Source organism: Xenopus laevis, chromosome 8L, assembly GCF_017654675.1.
Source record: "Xenopus laevis strain J_2021 chromosome 8L, Xenopus_laevis_v10.1, whole genome shotgun sequence".
NCBI lineage: Eukaryota > Metazoa > Chordata > Amphibia > Anura > Pipidae > Xenopus > Xenopus laevis.
Genome location: NC_054385.1, coordinates 114,022,125 through 114,049,942, shown reverse-complemented (window position 1 = coordinate 114,049,942; position 27,818 = coordinate 114,022,125). Strand labels below are relative to the sequence as shown.

General features: G+C 42.6%; 1 protein-coding gene across 1 annotated transcript; it reads left to right on the top strand.

The window, feature by feature from the left end:
• The first annotated feature begins 233 nt into the window (after positions 1 to 233).
• XB5852327.L (uncharacterized XB5852327 L homeolog) lies at positions 234 to 20,536 on the top strand. Its single transcript, XM_041573433.1, has 2 exons — positions 234 to 319; positions 19,440 to 20,536. Exon 2 carries the CDS (start codon positions 19,440 to 19,442, stop codon positions 20,469 to 20,471), a length of 1,032 nt encoding a protein of 343 aa, XP_041429367.1. The 5' UTR covers positions 234 to 319; the 3' UTR covers positions 20,472 to 20,536.
• Positions 20,537 to 27,818: the final 7,282 nt, after the last annotated feature.

The following is a 27,818-nucleotide window of genomic DNA, read 5'->3' as shown; positions in this document are numbered from 1 at the left end:
ATCAAATGTTGTGATACAATAACGTGCAGCACTAACTCATTCAACATGCCCAGACTAAACATTGTAATTACTTCGCAACCCAAGCAATTTCATTTCCAACAAAAGCAGGAGACATATCTTCTACTGATGATTAAAGCAGAAATCGGAAAAAGAACTGGCACGTGCAATTTGGCTAACCTTTTTTTGGAACGGTATCATTTTTCTGGTAAATGATTGAAAAAAGATAAAACGATGCCTCTATAAAGCCCGTAGGTTACTCTCATCTAAATCAGATTGCAAACAGTGATCTTTTACACTGAATATAATTCTGGATATAAAGGTAAGACTAATGAATATAAGACCCTCTAAGCAGGTAGTGGTGTCTAACTCCTTTGATGTGGTCGGAGATTTAATATACACAGAACTTGCAAAAACAAAATTTTGGCAGATGCATTGGCGTCAATGGGGCATATTTATCAAAGAGTGAAGTTAGAGATCACCACAGTCCACTACTGGGAAATTCCACCACTCTCCATTCATTTCTATAACTTTTTTAAAGGCACGTGTATCAAAAGGCGAACGATTACTTTCACGCATTAATAAATACTCTTTTAAAAATCTCATAGAAATGAATGGAGAGTGGTGAAATTTCACACTAGTGGACTGTGGTGATCTCTAACTTCACTCTTTGATAAATATGCCCCAATGGGTGTTTTTTTCTTTTGTTTCTTTTTTTATTTGTGCAACTTTGTTCCCTCACGGTAAGCTGCTCTCCCGCACAGGAGATAAATACCCTGAAGATACCTTTGCACGGGGACAAAAAATGTATTTATTGTATTGTTCCCTGTCCTTTGTATTCATGTATTGTTTGAATGTATAGTGCTGCATATACAAGTAGCTCTACATTCTCAGATGGAGACACCAACATAACCGGAATTGTGTTATAGCATCAGTCTCTCTGACCCCACCAGCAGCCACCCCTGTCCGCCCCCCGCATCCCAGCCCCAATCCCCCTCTGGCCCCCAGTGCTTACCTATTGCTTCACACAGCAGTGACCAGAGCCAGGGACGAAGGCCGGGGCAATGACCGGGGCCAGGGAGGGAGGTAGGGAGAGCAGCAGTGTTTCAATTAGTGAAGGGGTCCGGGCTGGTGGGTCTCACAAAAGCCTGGGTTTTTTTCCCAGAGCCCCGGCGGTACAGTCCAACCCTATTTATAGCTGTAGCTGGGTCAGATATAGCTGGTACATCCCACTTATATAAATATTTTTCAGACCATTACTAAAAAACAGTAAACAGCAGTGAATTTGTCTTGCAGTCCTTCTTCACAGTCAAGGCCAAATAGTACAGCCTTCCCAGGACTTAGGGCTGACTTCAGTCCTCTTCTGGTGGAGACCTCCATGTCCACCTCTAAAGCTTACCTTCACTAACTGGTGTGGTCTGAATAGAGTCTCAAAGCATTGTTGCCAGAAAGATTCATGGTGACAACCTCCTAGAAGTGGCTATTTCCCCTATTGCATTGTGCACATTTCTCTCCTGCCCCAACTGGCATACACATATAGGGCCATATTTATCAAAGAGTGAAGTTAGAGATCACCACAGTCCACTGGAGTGAAATTCCACCACTCTCCATTCATTTCTATGGCATTTTTATCAGAGGGTGAATTTTCACTTTCACCCGTTGATAAATACTCTTTCAAAATCCCATAGAAATTAACGGAGAGTGGTGGAATTTCACTCCAGTGGACTGTGGTGATCTCTAACTTCACTCTTTGATAAACATGCTCCATAGTCTCCTGGGTCATTAGTCTGTGCTTGGGATAAAGCTTCCCCTGCTAAATATCTTGGTTGCTTTTTAACTGAGGTGAGCTATGATATGTCTAAATTGTCCCTACATAGTCAAGGCAGCGTGTTCATCTGGGCCCACACTGGGGTGACAAAACCCTATGCCTTTCACTCTCTCTCCAGCCCCTTTTATAGTTTAGAGAGCCAAGACCTCCACCATCCTAAAATGTTTCCAGGCTATTCCTCGCCAAGACCAATTTTAGCAGTTGTTAACGATAACATCCAAAATATAATTTAACTTATTTACTATTATAGATAATCCTTCATATGCTCTAAACAGTAAGTGTCAGATGAACAACAGGGTGCATGGCTTTCTTGCATAAAACTATGTCGAAATCTATGTACAGGAGAGGGAAATGCAGTGAAAATGTACATTCTTCTTTGCAATGCAAAAGAGTTACAGGAGCACGCAGATATTGATGACTGATATTGTGTAACATAGTACAGCATCCTTAGTATATGGGCCTTTGCTTTAATGGCCAGGCATTTTTGAGTATGATTGCCCCATCCATGTTCCTTCCTCTCATGTGTATTTAGAGTAGATCAGCTTTCGTGAATGGGTTTCTACTGTCGTTCAAAGCCCCTCAAAAACATTTATCCCTGAACTTTCATCAGCCAATAAAACCAGCCAAAGGTTTTACCCAAACAAATAGGGGTTATCTTTTCCCTTTGAGCCCCCCCCCCCCGCCCACCTCATGAACACAGCATGGTCCAACACAAACAAAAAGGTCAAACAAAGCAAGGCCCAATTATATCTAAAAAAAAAAGCTCCTGGACAGATGGAAAAACAAAGAGCCCAGCTTTTACCCTTTACCTTTTATGTTTTCGAAAAGCATTTAAAGAGAAATTGTTGCAGTTTTGTTAAGACAACCACTTCACAAATTTGAGTCTTGCTACGTTATAATATGTACAGTAAGTATGGAAAAATATACAGGTGACAATAGGAGTCATTTATGTCCTCCAAAGCAGTGTGCAAAGTTAAAAAAAACAAGGATGCCATGAGCTGTATTTTTGCACTTTGTGTACTGCCTTCCATGATTAAAGGGATACTGTCATGGGAAAAAAATGTTTTTTCAAAATGAATCAGTTAATAGTGCTGCTCCAGCAGAATTCTGCACTGAAATACATTTCTCAAAAGAGCAAACAGATTTTTTTATATTCAATTTTGAAATCTGACATGGGGCTAGACATTTTGTCAATTTCCCAGCTGCCCCATGTCATGTGACTTGTGCTCTGATAAACTTCAATCACTCTTTACTGCTGTACTGCAAGTTAGAGTGATATCACCCTTTCCCCCTCCCCAGCAGCCAAACAAAAGAACAATGGGGAGGTAACCAGATAACAGCTCCCTAACACAAGATAACAGCTGCCTGGTAGATCTAAGAACAACACTCAATAGTAAAAACCCATGTCTCACTGAGACACATTCAGTTACATTGAGAAGGAAAAACAGCAGCCTGCCAGAAAGCATTTCTCTCCTGAAGTGCAGGCACAAGTAACATGACCAGGGGCAGCTGGGAAATTGACAAAATGTCTAGCCCCATGTCAGATTTCAAAAATATAAAAAAATCTGTTTGCTCTTTTGAGAAATGGATTTCAGTGCAGAATTCTGCTGGAGCAGCACTATTAACTGATTCATTTTGAAAAAATGTTTTTCCCATGACAGTATCCCTTTAAATAATTGATTCTGAATATTCACTGATGATTTCTGACCCTCCTGCCCTTTCCCAACCCAACATATGAGGGCTAATATGACTTGCTGCTGTTCTTTATATACTCCTTATGGCACATACAGCAAAATCAACTGAATTACTGGGTTTTATTTGTGGTAAAGTCACAAGCATAAGTTCACCCCAGAAAATGATAGGGGTCATTTATTTATACAACAGCACTGCATCCAAGAATACCAATGAAATACTCTGAATACGCCAAGCAGAGCTACCTCCACAAACATAGTGCATTGACTAAAATAAACAACATTAAGGGGGGGTTATTTATTAAAGGTCGAGCTGTGTTATATAAAAAATTTTCACTAAAAAACTCAAAATTTTCGTGAAATTTGTTTTTCAAGATTTATCATACCCAGAGGCTGCTAAAAGTCCAAATGTGAAAATACTCCATCTCAGACCTGCCAAGTTCACGTATAAGTCAACGGCAGATGTCCCTATCCCATTTTGAAGATACTTCATAAATTTGGGTTTATTGTATCACAATCTAAAAAAGTTGCGAGATTCACATTTTTTTCATGATTTGTTTGTGTTTTTTCTCAACCCAAATTTTTCAAGTTATTTTCATGATAAATAAGATCAAATCATGGATGAGAGTTTGGTCAAGCTTTTTTTATTAAAATAATGAGATCAATTCGGATTTTAGTAAATAATCCCCCCCCCCAACATTGGAAACAAACATTATCAGCAATGTTGCCCATAGCAACAGCCACCTACAAGTTAGAAAACAAAAGCAAATATCTGATTGGTTGCTATAGGCAACATCACCAGTGATGTTTGTTCCCAATGTTAATAAATATGCCCCTTACTGTATTTTATGTGTGGTAGAGACAAAATTTAAGATCATCACAGCAAACTATAGGGGTCATTTAATTATGTGAATCTGGACATCTACAGATAGGGGCAAGGGGGGACTTAATAATAAAGGATATTCCCTTGCCATATGTACAGTATATATATCGTATATACCCGAGTATAAGCCGGGTTTTTCAGCATCCAAAATGTGCTGAAAAAGTCTACCTCGGCTTATACTCGGGTCAGCGGTACCCGACTAGCTGAGATTTCAGTCACTTTTAATCATTCCTATACCAACAGTACACTTGGGGAGAGACTGCAATATCCCACAATGCACTCTGTTGGTTATATGAAAGAATAACAGTGCGCCCTCTGTTGGTTATATGAAAGAATAACAGTGACTGCAATATCACACAGCGCCATCTGTTGGTTATATGAAAGAATAACAGTGACTGCAATATCACACAGCGCCATCTGTTGGTTATATGAAAGAATAACAGTGACTGCAATATCACACAGCGCCATCTGTTGGTTGTATGAAAGAATAACAGTGCACCCTCTGTTGGTTATATTAAAGAATAACAGTGACTGCAATATCACACAGCACCCTCTGTTGGTTATATGAAAGAATAACAGTGCGCCCTCTGTTGGTTATATGAAAGAATAATAGTGACTGCAATATCACACAGCGCCATCTGTTGGTTATATGGAAGAATAACAGTGACTGCAATATCACACAGCACCCTCTGTTGGTTACATGAAAGAATAACAGTGACTGCAATATCACACAGTGCCCTCTGTTGGTTAAATGAAAGATTAACAGTGACTGCAATATCACACAGCGCAGCGCCCTCTGTTGGTTATACGAAAGATTAACAGTGGTGGCAATATCAAACAGCACCCTCTGCACATTGTAGTGGGACAATGCACACAGTAATCCGTTTGGCAATTCTCTGTCACCATCAACTTTGCAAAGAAGTCCGGTTGATCGCTGGGGGGGTCGCTTTGGCAGAATGTGCGCTGCTGGGAGACAGGGCTGTAGTTGTGTCTAGGCTTATACTAGAGTCAATAAGTTTTCCCAGTTTTCGTAGGTAAAATTAGGTACCTCGGCTTATACTCGGGTCGGCTTATACTCGAGTATATACGGTATATATATATATATATATATATATATATATATATATATATATATATATATATATATATATATATATATATATATATATATATATATATATATATTATGTGTGTATCTATTTCTGTGTGTAAAATTTACTATTGGAGGTCTATTTATCAAAGATCGAATTTCAAATTCATGCACATTTTTCTTAATTCCAATATACTCACCATTTGACTGGGAGGTTATTTAAGAAAAAATTTGAATGTCTAATCTTCGATCGAATGGTTCTGAAACCTGAAAATTATAATCATATTCAATTCGTATTTGATTTGTACGAATCAAGTTTTTCTCCTGAAAAAAACCTTGAATGTCAGGAAAGCTATTAACAGATGGCTCAAATGAGCTGTACGTGAATTCGGCAGGCTTTAGGTGGCGAATACTGTTTCCATGGCTGAGGTCTAGCATAGAGCCTAAAGATCTCCCCTTTTTATAGGCCTCCAATAATAGCCTATAAAAAGGGGAGATCTTTAGGCTCTATGCTAGTTCATACTGATATGAGACAAAGTAGTGAATGCAGGAATAGTAAAGTAGGGACCTTTCCCTGCTATAACTGCAACTGTTGCTCTAAAGTTCAACAGGGAGAAGTTGTTTTTCATCCTAGGAAAGGATATCCCATAAGGATTAAAGATCGATACTCCTGTAGTTCAACGTGTGCCATATATATATTTAAATGCATTTGTGGGCTTGCATATGTGGGCCAAACTAAGAGAACAGTTCGTGAACGCATGAGGGAACATAAATCAGCAATTAATACTGGAAAAAGAGATCAAGCAGTAGCAGGCCACTTTATTGAGCACTCTCATAGAGTGAACCAATTGAGATTCCAAGTGTTAGAGACAGTGGAAATGAAACAACGAGGAGGTAATAGACATAAGGACCTTTTATACCGAGAAGCATTTTGGATTAGAAAATTGGAAACTTTAGGGAGGCGCTTGCGCGGCGATCCAAGATGGCCGCTGTTTGATTGAGCTCCGGTGCCTCGTCCGTAGTCCAGCCGCTTATTAGCTGACAGACGAGCGACCGGGAACCCTAAGTGAGCGGAATAGGAGTCAGACACTGCGGCCATGGGTAAAAAGAAGCCGAAGGACGCAAATACCCTATCTCCTTTTCTGAACCGCAGACCACGTGGCCACGCGGACCGAACGGGCAGGCCCAAGATGGCGCCGAGCATTCGAGTAGCTCTTCGGCATCTCCTACGCACTCCGCTGTCATGGATTCGCAGAGTAATACTGCTCCCGTGTCCCCCCAGTCAGTGACCCACGCGACGTCCAGCATTGTGTTGCCAGAGGTGAGCGGACATGGTCGGGTGGAATATGAGGGGGATGTGGTGACGTCAGCAGATCTTTCTGTGCAGTTGGAGGGGCTGTATGATAGGCTCACCAAAACGATTACGGACAGCATAAAGTCTACTGTTACTGAATTACAGAAGGATATCAGGGACTTGGGGGAACGTACGGATCAGGTGGAGAAAGCCTCTGATGCGCTCTTGCAGCGCCAAACTCTCCTTGAGGAGGAAAACGCTGAGCTCCGGGAGGAGGTGCATAAACTGCAAAACATGCATGAGGATCTGGAAAATAGGGAACGGAGGCAAAATCTACGCATAAGAGGCATCCCAAATAATGTCTCTGCAGCTGATCTAAGAACATATCTAAGATCCCTCTTCTCTACAATTAACCCTGATCTACCCCCTGAGGCTTGGCGCATGGACAGAGCACATAGGGCCCTAGGCCCAGCTATGCCGATTAACAACACATCCTAGGATGTCATCTGTAGACTCCACTACTACGAAAGTAAGGAATCAATTATTATCAATCTGCGTAATCAACCCTCCTATTCATTCCAGGGACATAAGTTGCAAGTTTTCAACGATCTATTTACAATGACGCTGGCTAAGAGACGAGCTATGCGTCCGATTACCCAAAAGCTGAGAGATGCGCAGATCCCTTATAGATGGGGTTACGCCTTCAGGCTGATTGTGATCTGGAATGGACAGCAATTTATTCTCAGGGACCCAGCCCTCGGGCTTCAATTTCTTGCTCAGTTGGGTGTTCCAGCACGGACGGCTGAAGCATCCCTGACGCAGCCTACATCTCCGAGAAGACCGGACCAGACGCCCCTCTGGACAGAGGTTCCATCCAAAGGGAGGAGTTTGCCCAGCACGCCTACCAGGCAGTCTGCCTGTAAGGCCCGAGGGCCCCCGAGGTAGTAAGGACCAAGGAGGAGGTAACAAGTCCGAGTTCGCACTACAGAAGGAGTAGGCAGCAGAATGGTCGTAAACAGGCAGTAGAATCAGTTCAGGCAGACGAGGTTCAAATACGAGAGTTCAGGCAAGGTCGGTACACAATATAATCAAGAAGAAACACACCCAGGAATCAGCAAGCGAAAACCTATAATCGGGCACTGAGGAGACTCTGGAGCTGCTTTAAATAGGCCTGGGTTTGGCGCCAATTTTGGACGCGCTGACGTCATGACGCAGACGCTGACGCACTGACGCCAGCGTCCTGACGTCGACGCACATTCTGACGCCGGCGTCCGTTCCGACGCCGGCGACCAATCCGGGAACGGAAAGACGCTGACGTCATAGAGCTGCGACCAGCAGGATCCCGGAGGCCGCCATCTTGGGGAAGATTTTCGGTTTCCCTTACAGTACCCCCCTCCTCAGGGTGGGCCTCAGGACCACCTGGGCTGTAAGGGAATCGCCGATGAAATTTTTGGACCAAGAGAGGAGCATGGACATCGGAGCTTCTTACCCATGAGCACTCCTCAGGACCGAATCCCTTCCATTCAATAAGGTACTGCAGGGTGCCTCTAGAAATCCGAGAGTCCAAAATCTTCTTTACTTCGAACTCTTGATGCCCATCCACAATGACAGGAGCTGGGAGGGAAGAAGAAGAAGAAACTGCAGGTTTAAGCAAAGAAACATGGAAGGCATTGGGGATCCGCATCTCAGGAGGAAGTTGCAAGCGCACAGCCACAGGATTGATGATCTCAGTGATAGGGAAGGGACCAATAAACTTGGGACCAAGTTTAGGTGAAGGGACTTTGAGGCGAATATTGCGAGTAGATAGCCAGACCTTGTCACCGGGAACATACAGAGGGGAAGAAACCCTTCTCTTGTCAGCAAACTTCTTCTGTGCAAGAGGACTCTTCTCCAAGTTGACAGTAGTAGCCTGCCAGATGGCCGACATGTGGGCAGCTTGATCGTTGGCGGCAGGAACATTTGTGAGCAGTAGATCTTGAGGAAAGGCCAGGGGGTTAAGACCATAAACACAAAAAAAAGGAGACTTTTCAGAGGAAGAGTGTAAGGCATTATTATGTGCAAATTCGGCCCAAGGAAGAAGGTCAGCCGAATCATCCTGAGCCTTCAAGAGCCTGGTTAACTCTTTCTGCCGCTCCGTTAGACTGGGGGTGATAAGAAGAAGAAAATTGAAGAGAAATATTCAGGGCTTTACAAAGAGACCTCCAAAACCTCAAAACAAATTGGGACCCCCGGTCAGAGACAATCTCAGCAGGAAAACCATGGAGACGAAAAATATGTTTAATAAATAATGATGAAAGTTCTGGAGCTGAAGGAAGTTTCCGAAGAGGAGTAAAATGTGCCATCTTACTAAACCTGTCAATCACCACCCAGATGACGGTGTAGCCAGAGGAAGCAGGAAGATCCACGATGAAATCCATTGCCAAATGGGTCCAAGGGCGGGATGGAACAGGCAAAGGTAAAAGTAGGCCTTTAGGAGGAGAATGTCCTGACTTGGATACAGCACAAGTGGAGCAGGAAGAAACAAAGTCTCTAACATCTTTTCTTAAAGAAGGCCACCAGACGAGACGAGATAAAAGTTCAGTCGTTTTTTTTAATTCCAGGATGACCGGCCTGTTTAGAACTGTGCGACTGGACCAAAATGGAATGATGAAGCTCAGGAGGAACAAAGGCTACGCCTACAGGAGTTTCCACAGGAGCAGAAGATTGAGTGGACAAAAGATGAGAAGCCAGGGAAGGGAACAGGGCGGCAATGATCTTTGTAGGAGGCACAATGGATTCTGGGACTTCAGAGATGGGATCTTCAGGGATAAAACTTCTGGAAAGAGCATCTGCTTTCTTGTTTCTTGAACCAGGACGAAAAGTTAAGATGAAGTTAAAACGTGAGAAGAACAGTGCCCATCTGGCTTGTCGGGGATTGAGACGCTTAAGGGTCTGGATATACTCTAGGTTTTTGTGGTCGGTGAAGATGGTTACAGGGACCGATGACCCTTCAAGTAAGTGTCTCCACTCGTCTAGAGCAAGTTTGACCGCCAGTAACTCACGGTTCCCAACATCATAGTTCCTTTCGGAGGAGGAAAACTTTTTGGAAAAGAAGGCACACGGATGCAGTTTACCATCAGAAGAGGATCTTTGGGATAATATTGCTCCAGCTCCGATATCCGAGGCATCTACTTTGATGAAGAAAGGTTGGAGAGGTTCAGGGTGCCTAAGGATTGGGGCAGACGAAAAGGATTCTTTAAGAGTCTTGAAGGCTTCCAAGGCTAGAGGAGGCCAATGCTGAGGTTTACCCCCTTTACGTATAAGAGCAAGAATTGGAGCAATCTTTGACGAAAAACCTTTATTGAACTGTCTATAATAGTTAGCAAAGCCGATGAATCTTTGGACAGCCTTGACACTGGTGGGAAGAGGCCAATCTTAAATTGCCGAAACCTTGGCTGGATCCATCTTGAAGCCTTGTTGGGAAATGATGTATCCTAGGAAGGAAATGGATGATACTTCAAATGAACATTTCTCCAACTTGGCAAATAGATTGTTCTTTCGTAGACGAGAAAGAACTTCTTGAACCTGAAGACGATGTTCTTGGAGGTTTTTGGAAAAAATAAGAATGTCGTCCAAATAAACGACCACATATTTCCCCAACAGATCCCGAAGATATCATTAACGAATTCTTGAAAGACCGCAGGAGCATTGCAAAGGCCGAAGGGCATAACCAAGTCATAATGCCCGTCACGAGTATTGAATGCGGTCTTCCATTCGTCTCCTTCTCTGATCCGGACAAGATTGTAGGCCCCACGCAGATCTAACTTGGTGAAGAGGCTTGCACCCTTGAGTTGGTCAAACAATTCAGAGATGAGAGGAAGAGGGTAACAATTTTTCACCGTGATTTTGTTTAAACCCCTGTAGTCAATGCAGGGCCGCAACTCGCCGTCTTTCTTTTCCACAAAGAAGAATCCAGCCCCAGCCGGGGAGGAAGATGGATGAATGAACCCCTTTTGGAGATTCTCCTGGATGTATTCCCTCATAGCAGAGGTTTCGGAAGGAGAAAGCGGGTATGTGCGGCCTCTGGGAGGCATGGATCCAGGAAGCAGTTCAACAGGACAATCATAGGGACGATGAGGAGGTAAGGTTTCAGCAGACTTCTTGTTAAAAACATCAGAAAAGACTTGGTAAACTGGAGGTAAAGAAGAATTCAGGGTCACAGAAGAAACTTTAATAAGAGATTTGGCAGGCAGACAGTTCTGTTGACAAAAAGAACTCCAGCGGGAGATCTGAGCTGAAGACCAATCAATAACCGGATTGTGAATACTCAGCCAGGGTAGACCAAGCACAATGGGAGTTGAGGGGCAGTCAATTAAGAGAAAAGACAGTCTTTCAAGATGCATTGTTCCCACAGTGAAAGAAAGTTCCAGGGTAGACTGTGAAATAACAGCAGAAGATAATGGACGATCATCAATGGCTAGAACACGAAGGGGAACAGCCAAGGGTTGAAGAGGAATGGAATGTCTTCCAGCAAAATCTTTGTCCATGAAATTCCCTGCTGCGCCAGAATCAAGGAAAGCTTGGGAAGAAATCTTTTGGGTTCCAAACCGGATCTGTACAGGAAGAAGGAAACGTAGAGTAGAAGAATGGGGAGAAGGACCAATTCCACCCAGTAAGTCTCCCCAAACATACCTAGGTGTTGGCGTTTCCCGGCTTCACAGGGCATTCATAGGCGAAGTGGGCCTTGCCCCCACAGTAAAGGCAAAGACCAGCAGCCCTTCTCCGAAGCTTCTCCTGTTCGGAGAGACGAGCCCATCCTATCTGCATCGGTTCTTCAGCCGGAGGAGAAGAAATATCAGGAGCCGCAGGAGAAGAAGAAGAAGAAGCTGGGGAAGAAGCCGGACTGGAAAGAAATGGTCTCTGGAAGCGAGGAGCCAGTACAGGTTGGAATCTCTGGAATCTCCTTGTCTGCTCTCGATCAACTTGATGCTCCCTCTGCCGGGTATCCACTTTTACTGCCAAGGCAACGAGATCTTCCCAGCGAGGAGGCATTTCACAGGATACCAGATCGTCCTTAATGCGCATCGCCAGACCATTATAAAAGGCAGCATGATAGCTATCATTGTTCCACGAAGTTTCAGCCACCAGGGTACGAAATTCAATGGCATACTCAGGAACTGTACGAGTGCCTTGCTGTAATTGGAACAGGTGAGCAGAAGCAGAAGTGGATCGACCAGGGGCGTCGAACACCGTGCGAAGGTCACGGATGAAGGCCTTGGCATCGTCAATGACCGGATCCTCCTTCTCCCAGAGAGGAGAAGCCCACTCCAGAGCTTTCCCTTGCAGGCGGGTGATGATATAGCCCACCTTCGCTCGCTCCGAGACGAACTGACCTGGAAGCAGGGTGAACTGGATCTCACACTGATTGATGAAACCACGGCATGATTCCGGATCACCGCTGTACAGGGGAGGTGCAGGGATGCGAGGTTCGGAAATCTGGAGCGGAGTAGCAGGAACAGGCGGACGAACAGGAACCGCTGGAGACAAGGCAGACAATTTCTCCAGGATTGCTTCAAGTGCCTGGCCGAAGTGGGTTTGTTGGGCTTCGTAGGTCTGCATGCGGGAAGCCAAACCACAAACGGCTCTGCTGACATCCGTAGGAACTTGAGGCTCCTCAGAAGGGTCCATGGCCCGATTATACTGTAAGGCCCGAGGGCCCCGAGGTAGTAAGGACCAAGGAGGAGGTAACAAGTCCGAGTTCACAGTACAGAAGGAGTAGGCAGTAGAATGGTCGTTAACAGGCAGTAGAATTAGTTCAGGCAGACGAGGTTCAAATACGAGAGTTCAGGCAAGGTCGGTACACAATATAATCAAGAAGAAACACACCCAGGAATCAGCAAGCGAAAACCTATAATCGGGCACTGAGGAGACTCTGGAGCTGCTTTAAATAGGCCTGGGTTTGGCGCCAATTTTGGACGCGCTGACGTCATGACGCAGACGCTGACGCACTGACGCCAGCGTCCTGACGTTGACGCACATTCTGACGCTGGCGTCCGTTCCGACGCCGGCGACCAATCCGGGAACGGAAAGACGCTGACGTCATAGAGCTGCGACCAGCAGGATCCCAGAGGCCGCCATCTTGGACGCCATCTTGGGGAAGATTTTCGGTTTCCCTTACACTGCCTCTCCACAGGGAAGCCCACATCCGTCCCTGAATAATTGAGCGCCATGGGACTGTGATCTTCTTCTTTTGCTAGGACTGAAGTCTCGGACTTTGGTCTACGTCTCGTAGATGGTTTCTACGGTTCAAGAATGACCCGCGGCTCTTCCTTCAGAGTCATTGAGTGATATTTGGACTTTAGAGGCACCATTCTCGATTTGACGAGGTCCTTAGTCATCCCATGCTCTCTGTGGTAAGGGGATTGACCCCTGCATTGGACTTCTCCAGGTTTGGGTGGGAAGCCGTAAGTTGTTTGTTTTTTTTATCAATGCACCTCCCTGTTGGAGTGTATGGTATATTACTTATGCAAAGTTGTTTAATGTTACCTACTATGCATGACCGGTCTTTAGAAATTCTAGGCTACTGCCCCCAGTATAATATGGAGCCATACCCCACAAGTCATTGTTCCTGTACTGGAGTTCCTGACGGCACATTTAGCAAACTACTGGTATTGGGAAGAAGCCCTGGTATTGGGATGGGTTATTTTGGATCTTGGGGTGATATCATTGCTTTGCTTATTTGTTCCTCACAATGGTTAAAATTATTTCTATGAATGTGAACGGGTTGAACTCTCCCCTTAAGAGGCAACTTGTAACGAAAGAAATTCATGCCCTCAAATCGGAGATTGTGCTCCTACAAGAAACGCACCATAAGAGAGGGGATCCTTGGCATTTATACCATAAGTCTTTTCCTACCCATATTTTTGCTTCTGGTCTCACCAGGAACGCCGGGGTGGCAATACTGTTCCGTAGGGATTCTAGATTTCAATGTGATAACGTAATACGAGATCCGAATGGTCATTATTTAATTGTCGGGGGACAGATAGATGAGATTCCTCTTTTGATAGCCAATATTTATGTACCGAACAAGCGTTCCTTAGCATTTCTCACGAGATGCTTTCATAGAATTGAATCTCTCCATTGTTCCAATGTGATTATAGGGGGGGATTTTAATATGGTGTTATCCCAAGTTAAAGACAGGGCTCAGATGGAATGCAGTAGGATAATCCCAAGTAGCGAACAACTGTCTATTAAGTTCAGGGACCTATTGAAAGCCCATGCATTTATTGATGTTTGGAGGGTTGGACATTCTACTGACCGGGAATTCACTCATTATTCCCATGTTCATAAGGTACACACCAGAATTGATTACTTTCTGATGTCCTCACAACTATGTACTATGCGGCATTCCTCCAAAATTCACTCTATCACTTGGTTGGATCATGCCCCCATAGAGTTGACCATAGAGCTGCTGAAAACCCAAAGAGATAGAAATGCTTGGCGTTTGAATGAATCATTACTGAAAATTCCAACTATGCGGGAAAAAATTGGGGAGGACCTCGTGGATTACTTTGCGCTTAATGAAGGGTCAGTAACTTCTCAGGGGATATTATGGGAGGCCCATAAACCGGTTATACGGGGTCATTGCATTTCGTTGGGCGCAGCCCTTAGGAAGTCTACCCATTTGGCTATCCTATCAAATGAGACCTTATTGAAGGAAGCCGAGGAAATGCAGGTTAAGTTTCCTAGTAGAACTAGACTGGCACCAATATTACAACTACGGAACCAAATTAAAGATTTAAAAATTCACCAAGCGGAAAGAAGTTTGGCTTCTTTGAAGCAATTGTATTACGAGAGAGCTAATTCCTCCCATACTTTATTGGCGCGTAAGCTGCGCCAGCGAAAGGCAATGACTACTCCACAAGTGATTCACACTCCTGCAGGCCCTACCTCTGACCCCAATAGAATTATGAGGGAGTTCAGTACCTATTACCATAACTTGTATAATCTGGATCGGACAGGAACTCAGAAAGCCCCACATATTAATGGGATTCAATCCTATTTAGAGGACTTGCATTTACCAACTCTGACAGCCGAGGAGCTAGATACCCTTAATGTGGATATTGGTGAGGATGAATTGTGGGAAGCGTTAAAAACAATCCTCTAAAACCCTGGGACCTGATGGCCTTCCCTATAGCTAATTATAAGACTTACAAACAGATCCTGACCCCGCATGTGTTACGTATGTTTAACGGTTTTCTGAGAGGTGAGAGGGTCCCCCCTACCTTTAAGGAATCATTTATCACACTTATTCCAAAAGAGGGCAAGGATTTGACCAGGTGTAGTAACTATCGCCCTATTTCCCTACTTAATTCCGACTATAAAATTTTAACTAAAATTCTCTCACTACGGTTAAATCGCCTGCTCCCTAAACTAATCCATATGGATCAAGTGGGTTTTATAAAGGGCAGGAAGGCTGGGGATAATACACGGAGGGTCACAGATCTGATTGACGGGATTCCATGTTAGTCCTGAGCCTAGACGCAGAGAAGGCGTTTGATCGCCTGGACTGGGATTTTATGTTTCTCACTTTACAGCATATGGGTTTCTCGGGTGAATTTCTGGTTATTTTACACTCCCTCTATAAGGATTTAGGAACAAAATTTAAAATATTGGAGAGAGTATCCCCGTCTATACCCATCACTAATGGTACGAGACAGGGCTGCCCTCTCTCCCCATTATTATTTGCTATTAGCATTGAACCGCTAGCTCAAAAGATTAGGGACAACCCTAACATACACGGCCTAACGGTGAGGGGGACGCAGTACAAAATTGCACTGTATGCCGATGATGTTATTCTCTCGATCACTCGTCCCCAGACGTCCCTTCCAAATTTACATGTCACGCTAGATGGGTATGGGAGGTTCTCTGGGTATAAAATCAACGAGTCAAAGTCCGAGGCCCTACATATTAATATTTCGGATCCTCAGCTTAAACTTTTGAAATTGAACTTCCCGTATAATTGGCAACTTACGTCCATTACATATTTGGGAGTTAAATTGACCCCCTACTCATAGTTCATTATACGCGGCCAATTACCCTAGGTTAATGGAGGTACTGAAAAAAGACCTGCTTGAGTGGAATCGGTACAATTTATCTTGGTTTGGGCATATTGCATCTGTTAAAATGAATTTGCTTCCCCGTCTATTGTACCTTTATGACACCTTACCTGTAGCGGTTCCTAGGCGGACCATGGAAGATCTTCAGCGAGCAATCGCAAAATTTTTATGGAATCATAAAAGGCATCAGGTGGGACAAAAAGTGTTGATGGCTCCTAAAACTTTGGGGGGTTTATCATTGCCCAATCTGTATAGCTACTATTTAGCGGCTCAGGTCAAACAGGTAGCGGGGTGGTTCTCTGAGTTTCCTTTGACTACGTGGGCGGAAATTGAGAGGAATTATATGCTAAAGGGGTCCCCTGCATGCACACTGTGGATGAGATGTAAGCAGGCTGCTCATATTCTCCCCTTAGAATCTATGAAACAGACGGCCACCTGTTGGAGTAAGGTGACTTCCCACTTAGGATTCCAACCTCACTTATCTCCACTAATCCCGCTACTCGATAACCAAGACTTTCTGCCGGGTCTGACGCCTTCTACTAGGGGACAACTAATTTTGGCCAAGACTACCCATCTTTATTCTCTATTTAACAAAACAGACGGTACCCTTTGCACCTATAGGGATATAATTGGGAGAGACGGTGGAGGCCTCATTTCTCCTTTCCTATATATACAGTTGAGGCACTATGCATTAACCATATTTCCAGCGGCACGACTTCCACAGAATCACCCTGCTCTAGCACTATGCAAACTCTTTCCTACTCAAAAGGGTCTGATTACAAGGTGGTATCTGGCTCTTAGTGCACCGGATATCGAGAAGCATCCTCATAGGTATATGGCGCGGTGGGAGCATATGCTGGGAACTGAGATCCCTATCTCAACTTGGGATAATATTTGGGAAAATGCTAGGGCGACCTCAGTTTGTGCTACCATTAAAGAAAACATATACAAAATTATATTGGGTTGGTATCATACCCCACAACTATTACACAAACTGTTCCCTGATTCAGCTGATTCTTGCTGCTGGAGGTGTGGGGATGTCGGGGGTTCGCTTCTCCATATGTTTTGGACCTGTCATAAGTTGAAACGGTTTTGGGATATGGTCAGGGGTTGGGTTGAAAAGGTAACTATGATAGTAGTGCCTCTGGATCCCTTGGTGTATGTGCTGGGTAATAAAATCCCTGCAATACGGCATCCCACACAAAAAATGGTTAATTGCATACTTACAGCGGCTAGGGGATTAATAGCAAAAAATTGGAAGGCTTTGGCTCCCCCATCAGAGAAGGAATTCCTGGATAGAATCAGATATGTTCGGAGGATGGATTATCTGACGGCACTCAAACATGATACGGTAGATCAGTTTAATAGGATCTGGGGTAGTTGGGATGCTATTGAGGCCCTGTCACACTTTTGAGCTATTGTTGGGAACTGATGTAAACCGGGTTGAGGGGGTGTCAAATGCTGTCAAATAAAGTCAATAAAGATGTCTTGGTGGGACGGTCGGGGGTTTGATATGTCTGTATGATGGGGAGGGGCAGGATGGTGTATTGCCGGTATCATTGGGACAAATATCTTGCTGTCATGCATAGGAAAAGTTTTGTTTTCTATGGGCTTGTATTATGGGAATTCATTTCGAGCTGTTTATTTTGTCATGAAAGAAAATGTCATGGCCCACTGAGGGCAAACTGTTTGATGTCTATGTGAAATTTGAAAAAGTAATAAAAATTTTCTTTAAAAAAAAAAGAAAATTGGAAACTTTAGAGCTGTGGGGATTAAATAAAGTATATGATTTAAGTCCCATTTTTAGATGATCACGAATGGCTTTTTTAACTTTATATTAAATTAATTATATGTTTTAATTATGATCTATGTCTTTATTCTTTTACAGATGCACTATGCGATTTTTTATCGTGCCAAGCTTCTATTTATTGGTATCACTTGATTGACGTAATTGTTAATTGACACTATATTATTGATTATTGCAGTTATCCTGTTTGCTTTTTGTGTCTTTTTTGTTTAAAATAATTGGTTCACTATATTGACCACTAGATGGTGTTAAAGGGTATAAATTGTTGTATTTAGAACTGGTCAGTAAGCTTGATAAAAGGCCGCATGGCCTGAAACGTTGCGGTGATGCCCACAAAAGCACAAATAAAGGCTTTTTAAATGACTCAAGAGTTGATGGCGCTGTTCAATCTTTGCATTATACTGTTTGCCAATGGAAAGTGGCCGTTGCAGAACGTGCACCATCCCTAAAGTATATTGAGAATCCGTGTGCTGACTACTCCTTCTTCACGGCCATAGACTTATAGAAAGATCGTTGATTTCAATACACATGTGTAGTACTGAATTGTCAGATTTACAGGTAGAAACAATAGAATTCTCTCTGTATCTGACGATTCAGCACTAACAATGGCTGATGTTAAGGGTACCTTTAAAGGCACCCGATCAAAATTTTCTGTCCAGCCGATCAACAAGCCGACTGATATCCAAGTCTTCGGCCGATATTGGTTGGCTCTTTTCTCACCATACATTCACCGAATAACGTACGAAAATTTGTTTCGTACAATATTATCTGTGCGTCTATGGGCACCTTTAGGGTAACTAAAAAGGAGACTTTACTGTACCGTATGTATCCAGCTGTAATTAGAACTCTATAGGGAATCGAATGCTACAAGCCACTGGCTAGCAATTGTGCTAATACAAAATACTAAGTACTGTCCTGGCAAACAAGGAGTTTGTATCACAAATAGAATGGCAATGCTATACATGTGCAACACTTACTACTTAATATATTTATAGTAAAGCTGTTTTGGTTTGTGTGGAAACCAAAATATGGGTACAATAATTTTGTGTAATATGTTTTCTTCCTTGCCCCCCCCTTGGAAAATCTGCATCCTTACACTTCTTCCCATGGTCCTATCCCTGTACGTGATAATGTACAATATAGGGTGCAGGATCCCAGATTTCTGGGGTTTTGTAGCATTTATTTAGGCACCTTACCTCACAAAGGGGCACATTTAATAGTGTGATTTTTCTCTTTCCCTAACCACCAAAGTTCACCTCATTTTGTCAGATGTATTTTAACAACACATCTGCATTCTTGGGTTCACAAATATTCACAGGCCTGTGCTCCGTTATAGAAAGCAGAGACCTGCAGTCTGCAGTTACAAACATCTGGTTATAATGGTTATATAAGGAGCATTTAACAAGGCCAAACACCGCATCATATAGAAGATTTCCAGACAGAATATCTTTAATCCCTGGGCTCACCTAGTACATTATGCCAGCGATATGCGTGAAATATGTCTATTATTTTGCCATATAAGGAAGATTGAGCAGAGTAGTTTGTCAGTTACCCTACCCTGAAGTAGACCTGTGAGTGGTACCAGAGGTGGGATATTGTTCTTGATTTCAGCAGGATGTTCCTTCACTGGTGCTACAAATACTGTATGTAGGCAAAGGGTTGGCTTTAATTTAATCTTATACTGTATGTATCAGTGTTACATTAAAATATGAAATTCCACTGAATAAAGAAATTACATTTTTCTTTAACAGATGTCCCTCAGATCTATTGCTGACTTGCTGCTGACTGCCGCTTTACTGCACCTGCCTTTGGCTTTATCAATGGAAGTTTATACTACCAGCTATGGTGGGACTTGCATAGGCACCTGTGGAAGAGAAAACTCAGATTACTATTGGTGCAAACAGAAAGGTGGTGACACTGGATGGTGGGATTACTGTTCCCCAGAGAAAGGTTATGACGCCTATTACAGGCCGTGTTTATCAGCTTGTCAGAAGGTCACGGGTTCCAAATATGAGCAGTGTTTTACAGATAATGGCTGGAGTAAATGTGGACATGTGGTTGAAGAGTTTGAGCGTTACTATACCTCAAGTAACATACTGTGTGCAAGTGAGTGTATGTCCAATGAAGATTACTATAAATGTACAGATGTAAATGGAGATGAAGAGAAATGCTCACTATTAAATGATCTAACTGCAAAAGGAGAGCCATGCCGAACAGATCACCCGTGTGATTCACACGGTAACAGTTACACCTGGTGCTACACAGATACCAGTGATAACTGGGATTACTGTGGGAAAGTTATTAGCGACTGTGAACCAAAACGACATAAACGTGCCAATGGAGACGATGTAGTCTGTAGAGTCAAAGATACTGGAAATAAACGTGAGTTGGTACTAACAGCAGTCGAAGTGCCTGCAAGGGATTTCCGCAAACCGTCAGTCGCACAATTTACAGAAGCTTCCCATCTCATTAACACAGTCAATGCTAAATTTTCTTTTCCCAGTACTGCTCGTACTGTTGCCAATTCCAAGAATATTAGAATGGATATGCAAGGAACATTTAAGCGTGATGGAGTTAGGTATATGAATGTACAACTTCAACTCAACGAGCCAAGGCAAGGATCCTCGACAAGACATTCCACAACCATCGCTCAAATCCTTTTCCCGCAGGATCTCGACGTCGCTGTCTTTTCCAGATATATAAGGAGAGCCCTGCAAACCAGCCTGCGTAGTGCTTACCATGGACCTCCTGTAAGGATTATCATAAACTTAAATCCTCTTTAGCCTAGATTAAGTATCTTTCCAGGAAATTAAACTAAAAATATCTAATAAAAATATGGCTGGTCAAATCTCTGACCCATCTCATGTTTTCTGTCAGAATTACTTATCATATCTGTACATGGAGTATTGTACATCCCTGTGGATGGCAATTTTTGAAATTAAGCTGTGTGCAAACATTTGTGCATGTCTCACTTTTTAGACCTACAAAGAAGCATCACCCCCCCCAAATATTAACATCATTGCAAACGACACAAAATATGAAACCAGTAGAAGTGAGAATCCCAAACGGTGTTTAATGGCAGGAGTTTGGGGGAAAAAACACCATACATTTAGGGGCAAATTCATCAAGGGTCGAATTTCGAGGGGTTAAATCCCTTCGAAATTCGACTGGGGAATAGAATCGAATAGAATCGAATAGGCAATTCGGGCGAATTTACGCGCTGGCGAATAGTCGAATTGGCGAATATTCGCCAGGCGAATAGGCGCTCGATCGAATATTCGCTCGAAGGATTTTCATTCGATCGAATGCCTTTTTATTCGATCAAAAACTTGGAAAACAAGCTTATGGGACTTTCTCATAGGCTTTTAAAGCAATTCGGTAGGTTTTAGGTGGTGAAGTAGGCAGTCAAAGTATTTTTAAAAGAGACAGTACTTAGACTATCGAATGGGCGAATAGTCGCAACGTTTTTGCGCTCGATCCAGTACTTCGACTATCGAATGGCTAATAGTCACAGCGTTTTAGCGCTCGATCTATTCGTATCATTCTACTCTTCGATAGTCGAGGAGCACAAAAAAATACTCGAAATTCGAAGTTTTTTTACTTCGAATCCTTCACTCGAAGTTAGTGAATCGGCCCCTAAGTGCCAAATATTAGGGGGTATATTTAACAAAAAGTTAGAGATCACCAAAGTCCTCTAGAGTGAAATTCCGCCACTCTCCATTCATTTCTATGGGATTTTGAAAGGCGTATTTATCAAAGGATGAACTTTCACTTTCACCCATTGATAAATACTCTTTTAAAAACCCCATAGAAATGAATGGAGAGTGGATATATACCAATATCTATACTAATTGTTGATTTTAGCATGCCAATAACCTCGGATATTATACTTGTCCAAGAAATCACTCAAGCCACTCTAAAAGGCATTAACAGAATCAGCTGGGCATTCCACAACTTCAGTGTTCTCACCCTGAAGAACCACCTACATTGATTCAAATTATAGTTCTTTTCCTCTAAAATAATTGGTGGCCTCCTGTACGGTGAACCTTTTTATGGAAAAATAGATCTCCCACTGCCTGTCTGTAATGCCCTCTAACGTACTTATAAAAAGTCATCGTGTCCCCTTTCTAGCATCTTTTTCTCCAGAAAAAACAATCTCAACCTTGACAGTCTACCATTTAATTCTTCCATTCCCTTAACCAATTTATATGCACATCTCTGCACTCTCTCCAGCTCATTTATGTACTTCTTAAAGAAGAACTAAACCCTCTATGGAGCAACAGACCCCCTTAACTGCCTTGCTTCACCCCCATCACCTCCCCCTCCCTGAACCGTGTATTACATAGCAAGGTGCCCCTATTTGAAATGCAGAGCAGCACAGCAGAGTAGCCCCACGCCATCTTCCATCCATTCACATTCTCTTCGGCTCTATTCAGCCTACACAGAGCCTGTAGGAGCATATGCAGTCGGGGCCATTTAATAATCAGCTTCAGCTGCATATGCTCTTGCAGGCTTCTTGTTGGTGAAGAGACCTGAGGAAGATGCATTTGGACGGAAGATGGCACCAGGGTACTCTGCCGTGCTGTTCTGCATTTTATGCTGTGTTTTTCAAATAGGGGCACCTTACAATTTAATACAGTGTGCGGGGAGGGAGAGGTGAGAGGGGGCTGAAGCAAGTGGGGTTTAGTTCTTCTTTAAGGACTCCCAAAACGGCCCTGCTCACTAAAGGTGAAGCCTTACCAGGGACCTATAAAGAGGCAAAATTATTTTTGCATCCCTTGAGTTAATGCCCTTTTTTTATTTGCTTTAGTAGCCACAGAATGACACAGCCTGGAATTAGACAACTTGTTATCTACAAAAAAAAAAAACCCTAGATCCTTCTCAATTAAGGAAACCCTCAACACACTGCCATTTAGTGTATAACTTGCATTTATATTATTTTTGCCAAAGTGCATAACCTGCATTTATCAACATTGAACCTCATTTTCCAGTTTGCTGCCCAGTTTTCCAATTTAGACAAATCACTCTGCTCTGTGACAACATCTTGCTTGGAACTTACAGTTCTGCACAATTTAGCAGCATCAGCAGCAGTAGAAACAGTACAATACGGTTGTGTCAATAAATGATCATTGCTGTTTCTGCCTTTGGCCGTATCCTTTCCTTTCAATATTGAAGTAACATGGCTTCCTGTTGTTCTTTATATACTCACGCACACCACTTCCAGTGATGTCAGAGATGGGCATAGGTAATAATAATAATAAGCCTCATGAAAATAATGCATATGAACTATTATGGCTGCCATATCAACTACAGCAAAATCAACACAGTTACTGCGCTTTATGTGAGGCAAAGACACAGACACAAGGTAACCTTAGAAATTGTTTAGGTAACTTCCTAATTTCTCAGTTATGAATTGCAACTCTCTGTGCTCCGAAGTGGATTCCTATAAAAATACTCTGAATATTCCAAGCTGAGCTTGTAAGGGTAGGAAGGGGTTAAACATCGTCACCATGGAAACCCAACTTGATCCAAGGATTGAAGTCCACACTCTTGATTATAAAACAAACTTGAACTGTTTCTTTGGTACACTTTCTTTCATCAGTTGGACTCTTTCACACATCAGGGCATACAGTTATTCACTCCACGGCAATAATACACTTCTCCTTTGCTGGCTAAGCCAACACTCCAAATGTACAGAGGTTTTCCCAAAACCTTTCGAAGGACATCCCTTTCCAGGGTTACTCACCACCTCCCTGCTTCAGCCGGGCTGACACCACACCAGTGCACCACTGACCTTTCAGGGTAGGACTTTTCTTGTGACACCTTCCAGTCCTACCAGTCCGGCATACGAACTATGCCCCTCTGGCCTACTCTGGATAGGACTTTTCTTTTCCCCCTCCTTCAGAATGTCCTTTTCCTATAACTTCCACTTGCACCCTAACTGGCTTAGCCTTGGCACATATGCCACTACCTCCTTGTTGGGGTCTTAACTACCCATGCTAAATAGTCCTGACTATCTGAAATACCTAGTATTTCACACTTGTGCCCTATCTCTATCTTAATCCAAATGCATGTGAACATCCCTTTGGGTGTGTCTCCCCTTTAAATACCTTCTTCAATTGAACACTACCCTGACACTTACTGTTCATGTGCTGCTCTTAATTCTGTGCATGTGCTTTCCCTCTGCTATCCAGCATGGAACCTCCTGAACCATAGGTTTGACACCACTGCCACCTTGTGGTAGTTTCTAGTAATTACATTCAGATATGTACAACAATTTCCAAGCACTTCACACTTTGTAACATAGTAACATAGTAACATAGTAAGTAAGGTTGAAAAAAGACACATGTCCATCGAGTTCATCCTTTTTTTTTTTTATTAACTACCTATCTGCCAGTTGATCCAGAGGAAGGCAAAAAAACCCATCTGAAGCCTCTCCAATTTGCCTTAGAGGGGGAAAAATTCCTTCCTGACTCCAAAATGGCAATCAGACCAGTCCCTGGATCAACTTGTACTATGAGCTATTTCCCATAACCCTGTATTCCCTCACTTGCTAAACACCGTCACCATCCAACCCCTTCTTAAAGCTATCTAATGTATCAGCCTGTACAACTGATTCAGGGAGAGAATTCCACATCTTCACAGCTCTCACTGTAAAAAACCCCTTCCGAATATTTAGGCGGAGCCTCTTTTCTTCTAATCGGAATGGGTGACCTTGTGTCAGCTGGAAAGACCTACTGGTAAATAAAGCATTAGAGAGATTATTATATGATCCCCTTATATATTTATACATAGTCATCATATCACCCCTTAAGCGCCTCTTCTCCAGCGTGAACATCTCCAATTTGGCCAGTCTTTCCTCATAGCTAAGATTTTCAATACCTTTTACCAGCTTAGTTGCCCTTCTCTGTACCCTCTCTAATACAATAATGTCCTGTTTGAGTGATGGAGACCAAAACTGTACGGCATATTCTAGATGGGGCCTTACAAGTGCTCTTTACAGTGGAAGAATGACCCCCTCCTCCCTTGACTCTATGCCCCTTTTAATACAGCTCAAGACCTTATTTGCCCTTGATGCTGCTGACTGGCATTGTTTGCTACAGCCAAGTTTATCATCTACAAGGACTCCAAGGTCCTTTTCCATAATGGATTTGCCTAGTGCAGTCCCATTAAGGGTATAAGTGGATATTTTTACATCCCAGGTGTATGACTTTACATTTATCAACATTGAATCTCATTTGCCACTTAGCTGCCCAGATTGCCAGTTTGTCAAGATCATGTTGCAAGGATGTCACATCCTGGATGGAATTAATTGGGCTGGAAAATTTTGTGTCATCTGCAAACACTGATACATTACTTACAACACCCTCCCCTAAGTCATTAATGAACAAGTTAAATAAAAGTGGACCCAATACTGAGCCCTGGGGAACCCCACTAAGAACCTTACTCCAAGTAGAGAATGTCCCATTAACAACCACCCTCTGTACCTGATCCTGTAGCCAGTTTCCTATCCACGTGCAAACGACTTCATTAAGCCCAACAGACCTTAGTTTAGAAAGCAGTCGTTTGTGGGGCACAGTATCAAACGCTTTGGCAAAATCCAAATAGATCACATCTACTGCTCCCCCACTGTCCAGAATCTTACTTACCACATCATAAAAAGCAATCAAATTCGTCTGACATGACCTATCCTTCATAAAGCCATGCTGATTGCTGCTCATAATGCCATTCATTAGGACAACATTTTGAATGTGATCCCTTAACAAGCCTTCAAATAATTTGCCCACCACAGATGTCAAGCTTACTGGCCTATAATTGCCAGGCTGAGATCGTAATCCCTTTTTTTTTTTTAAATATTTTTATTTATAAAGTTGTCAAAGAATAAACTTCAGTTTAAAGTAACATATCGCAGGAGAACATGTTATTGATCACAACATAATATTTCCAGTTCAGAGCGAGCAATAAGCAATGAGCAAGGAGCAGAGATCTAATACAAGTATCTTGACTGTACGACTCAGCAGTATTTGGGGTATCAATTCACTTCTTAGTAGTTTACATCGTACAGTTAATATAGAAACCAGAGGCAGGATCTCCTGTGAGCAATACATAAACACACTGGGGAGTCATTCAACTAACTTGGGAAGTATTTAAGTTATAGCCAAACAGGCTACTGTATCAGGTAACGGGGAAAAGGAAAAAAAAAAAAAAAAAAAAAAAAAAAAAAAAAAAAGGGGGGGGGATGAATCTCAGGGTGGTACCAATGCCCCCTGATTAATGAGTATAAGGGGGTTGAAATAGTGGAATACACATATCACATTCTCAGGACCATGTCGTACATATTAAAGGGTCGTTACACTCCAGGGAGTGGCGTCACCAAACCTGTAGCGTAATCCCTTTTTAAATATTGGAATAACATCAGCTTTTCTCCAATCCATAGGCACCATACCAGATGACAGTGAATCTGAGAAAATCAGAAATAAGGGCTGGTCTAAAACTGAACTAAGCTCTCTTAGAACCCGGGGGTGTATGCCATCAGGCCCTGGAGCCTTGTTTACATTAATTTGTATTAAAGATTTTTGAATCATATCCTGAGTCAGCCACTGACTAGATTGAGCTGAACCATTCGTGCAGTTATTAAGTGAGCCTGTGAACCCAGACTCCTCTATTGTATACACTGAAGAAAAGAACTGATTTAACACATTTGCCTTATCTGTATCTGTTACAACCATACTGGTACCATTATTTAATGGAGCAACACTCTCAACCTGCATCTTTTTACTATTAATATATTTAAAAAACTTTTTAGGGTTAGTTTTCACCTCCACCGCAATTAACTCTTCATTTCTTTTCTTAGCCTTCCGGATTGCTGATTTACAACATTTATTACAGTGTTTATATTCATTAAATGCAGCTTCTGTCCCTACAGATTTGTAGTTTTTAAATGCCTTTCTCTTCTTTCCCATTAAATTCTTTACTTCTGTATTAAGCCACACAGGATGATTCTTAGAGCTTCTACGTTTAGTCCTTAAGGGAATAAATTGAGAACAGTAATGATTTAATATCATTTTAAAGGACAACCATTTCTGTTCTGTGTTTTTAGCTGAAAACTCAATGCCCCAATCAATGCTCTGTAGGGCAGCCCTCAAGGCACTAAAATTAGCTTTTCCAAAATTCATGGTTTTTGTTGCCCCAGTATATTTTTGTTTTTTGCACCAGACATTAAAATATATAGCATTATGGTCACTATTACCCAGGGGTTCAATGACTTGCACATTTGCTATAAATTCTGGGTCATTTGAGATCACTAAATCAAGAATAATGTAATCCATCATCCACGCATGGGTACCCGTATAAAAATTTGGGGATATTCTACTTGTGCAACTACTTTTGCCATATATGTAATAAAATGCCCATGCAGATTAATGTATGTGGGTCAGACGAGTCACCCAGTTAGAGAACGAATTAGGGAACATAAATCTGCTATAAGGACAAAAAGAGTGGAGCAATCGGTTGCTTCTGATTTTGTGGAAAAGGGGCATGGGGTACAGCTAAAATATCAGGTTTTAGATCATGCACCCAGAATGCGATGAGGGGGTGACCGGACCAAAGGGCTTCTCAAGAAAGAAGACATGTGGATTAGGAGATTAGAAACCCTTACTCCCCAGGGATTGAATAGGGAATATGATCTACAAGATATTTTCCAGGTTTAATTGTTTTTAATTGTTTTTAACTTTGTGTCTAACAGATATCTTAGAACTTGGGCTAACTTGTGATTGTTCAACCATTTAAGAGTTAACGGGATATCCCCTTGTGACATTGTAACAAACCTTTTGAAAATTGTAGCAAATTTGTAACAAAAAGCCAATATGTTTCTCTATAAAAACCTGTATTGTTTAGTGTTTGGTAAGCTTGAAAAAAGGCTCTGTGTAGCCTGAAACGTCGCTTATCCAGGTCCTGCCAGTGTTCCAAATAAAGGCATTTTTATTCAAGAAAAATTTGTGGTGCTGTACTTCAACTAATTTATACTTAATGTGAGAGGACCAAGGAGAGAGTTCTGGGCAGGCAAGGGAACCAAACTTGTACAGAAGGGACGGGGGAACAGGCAGCGTCGTCGTGGAACAGGCCAGGTC

Coding starts and splice junctions, on each gene's coding strand:
- XB5852327.L (XM_041573433.1), top strand. CDS start 19,440: ATGTCCCTCAGATCTATTGCTGACTTGCTGCTGACTGCCGCTTTACTG.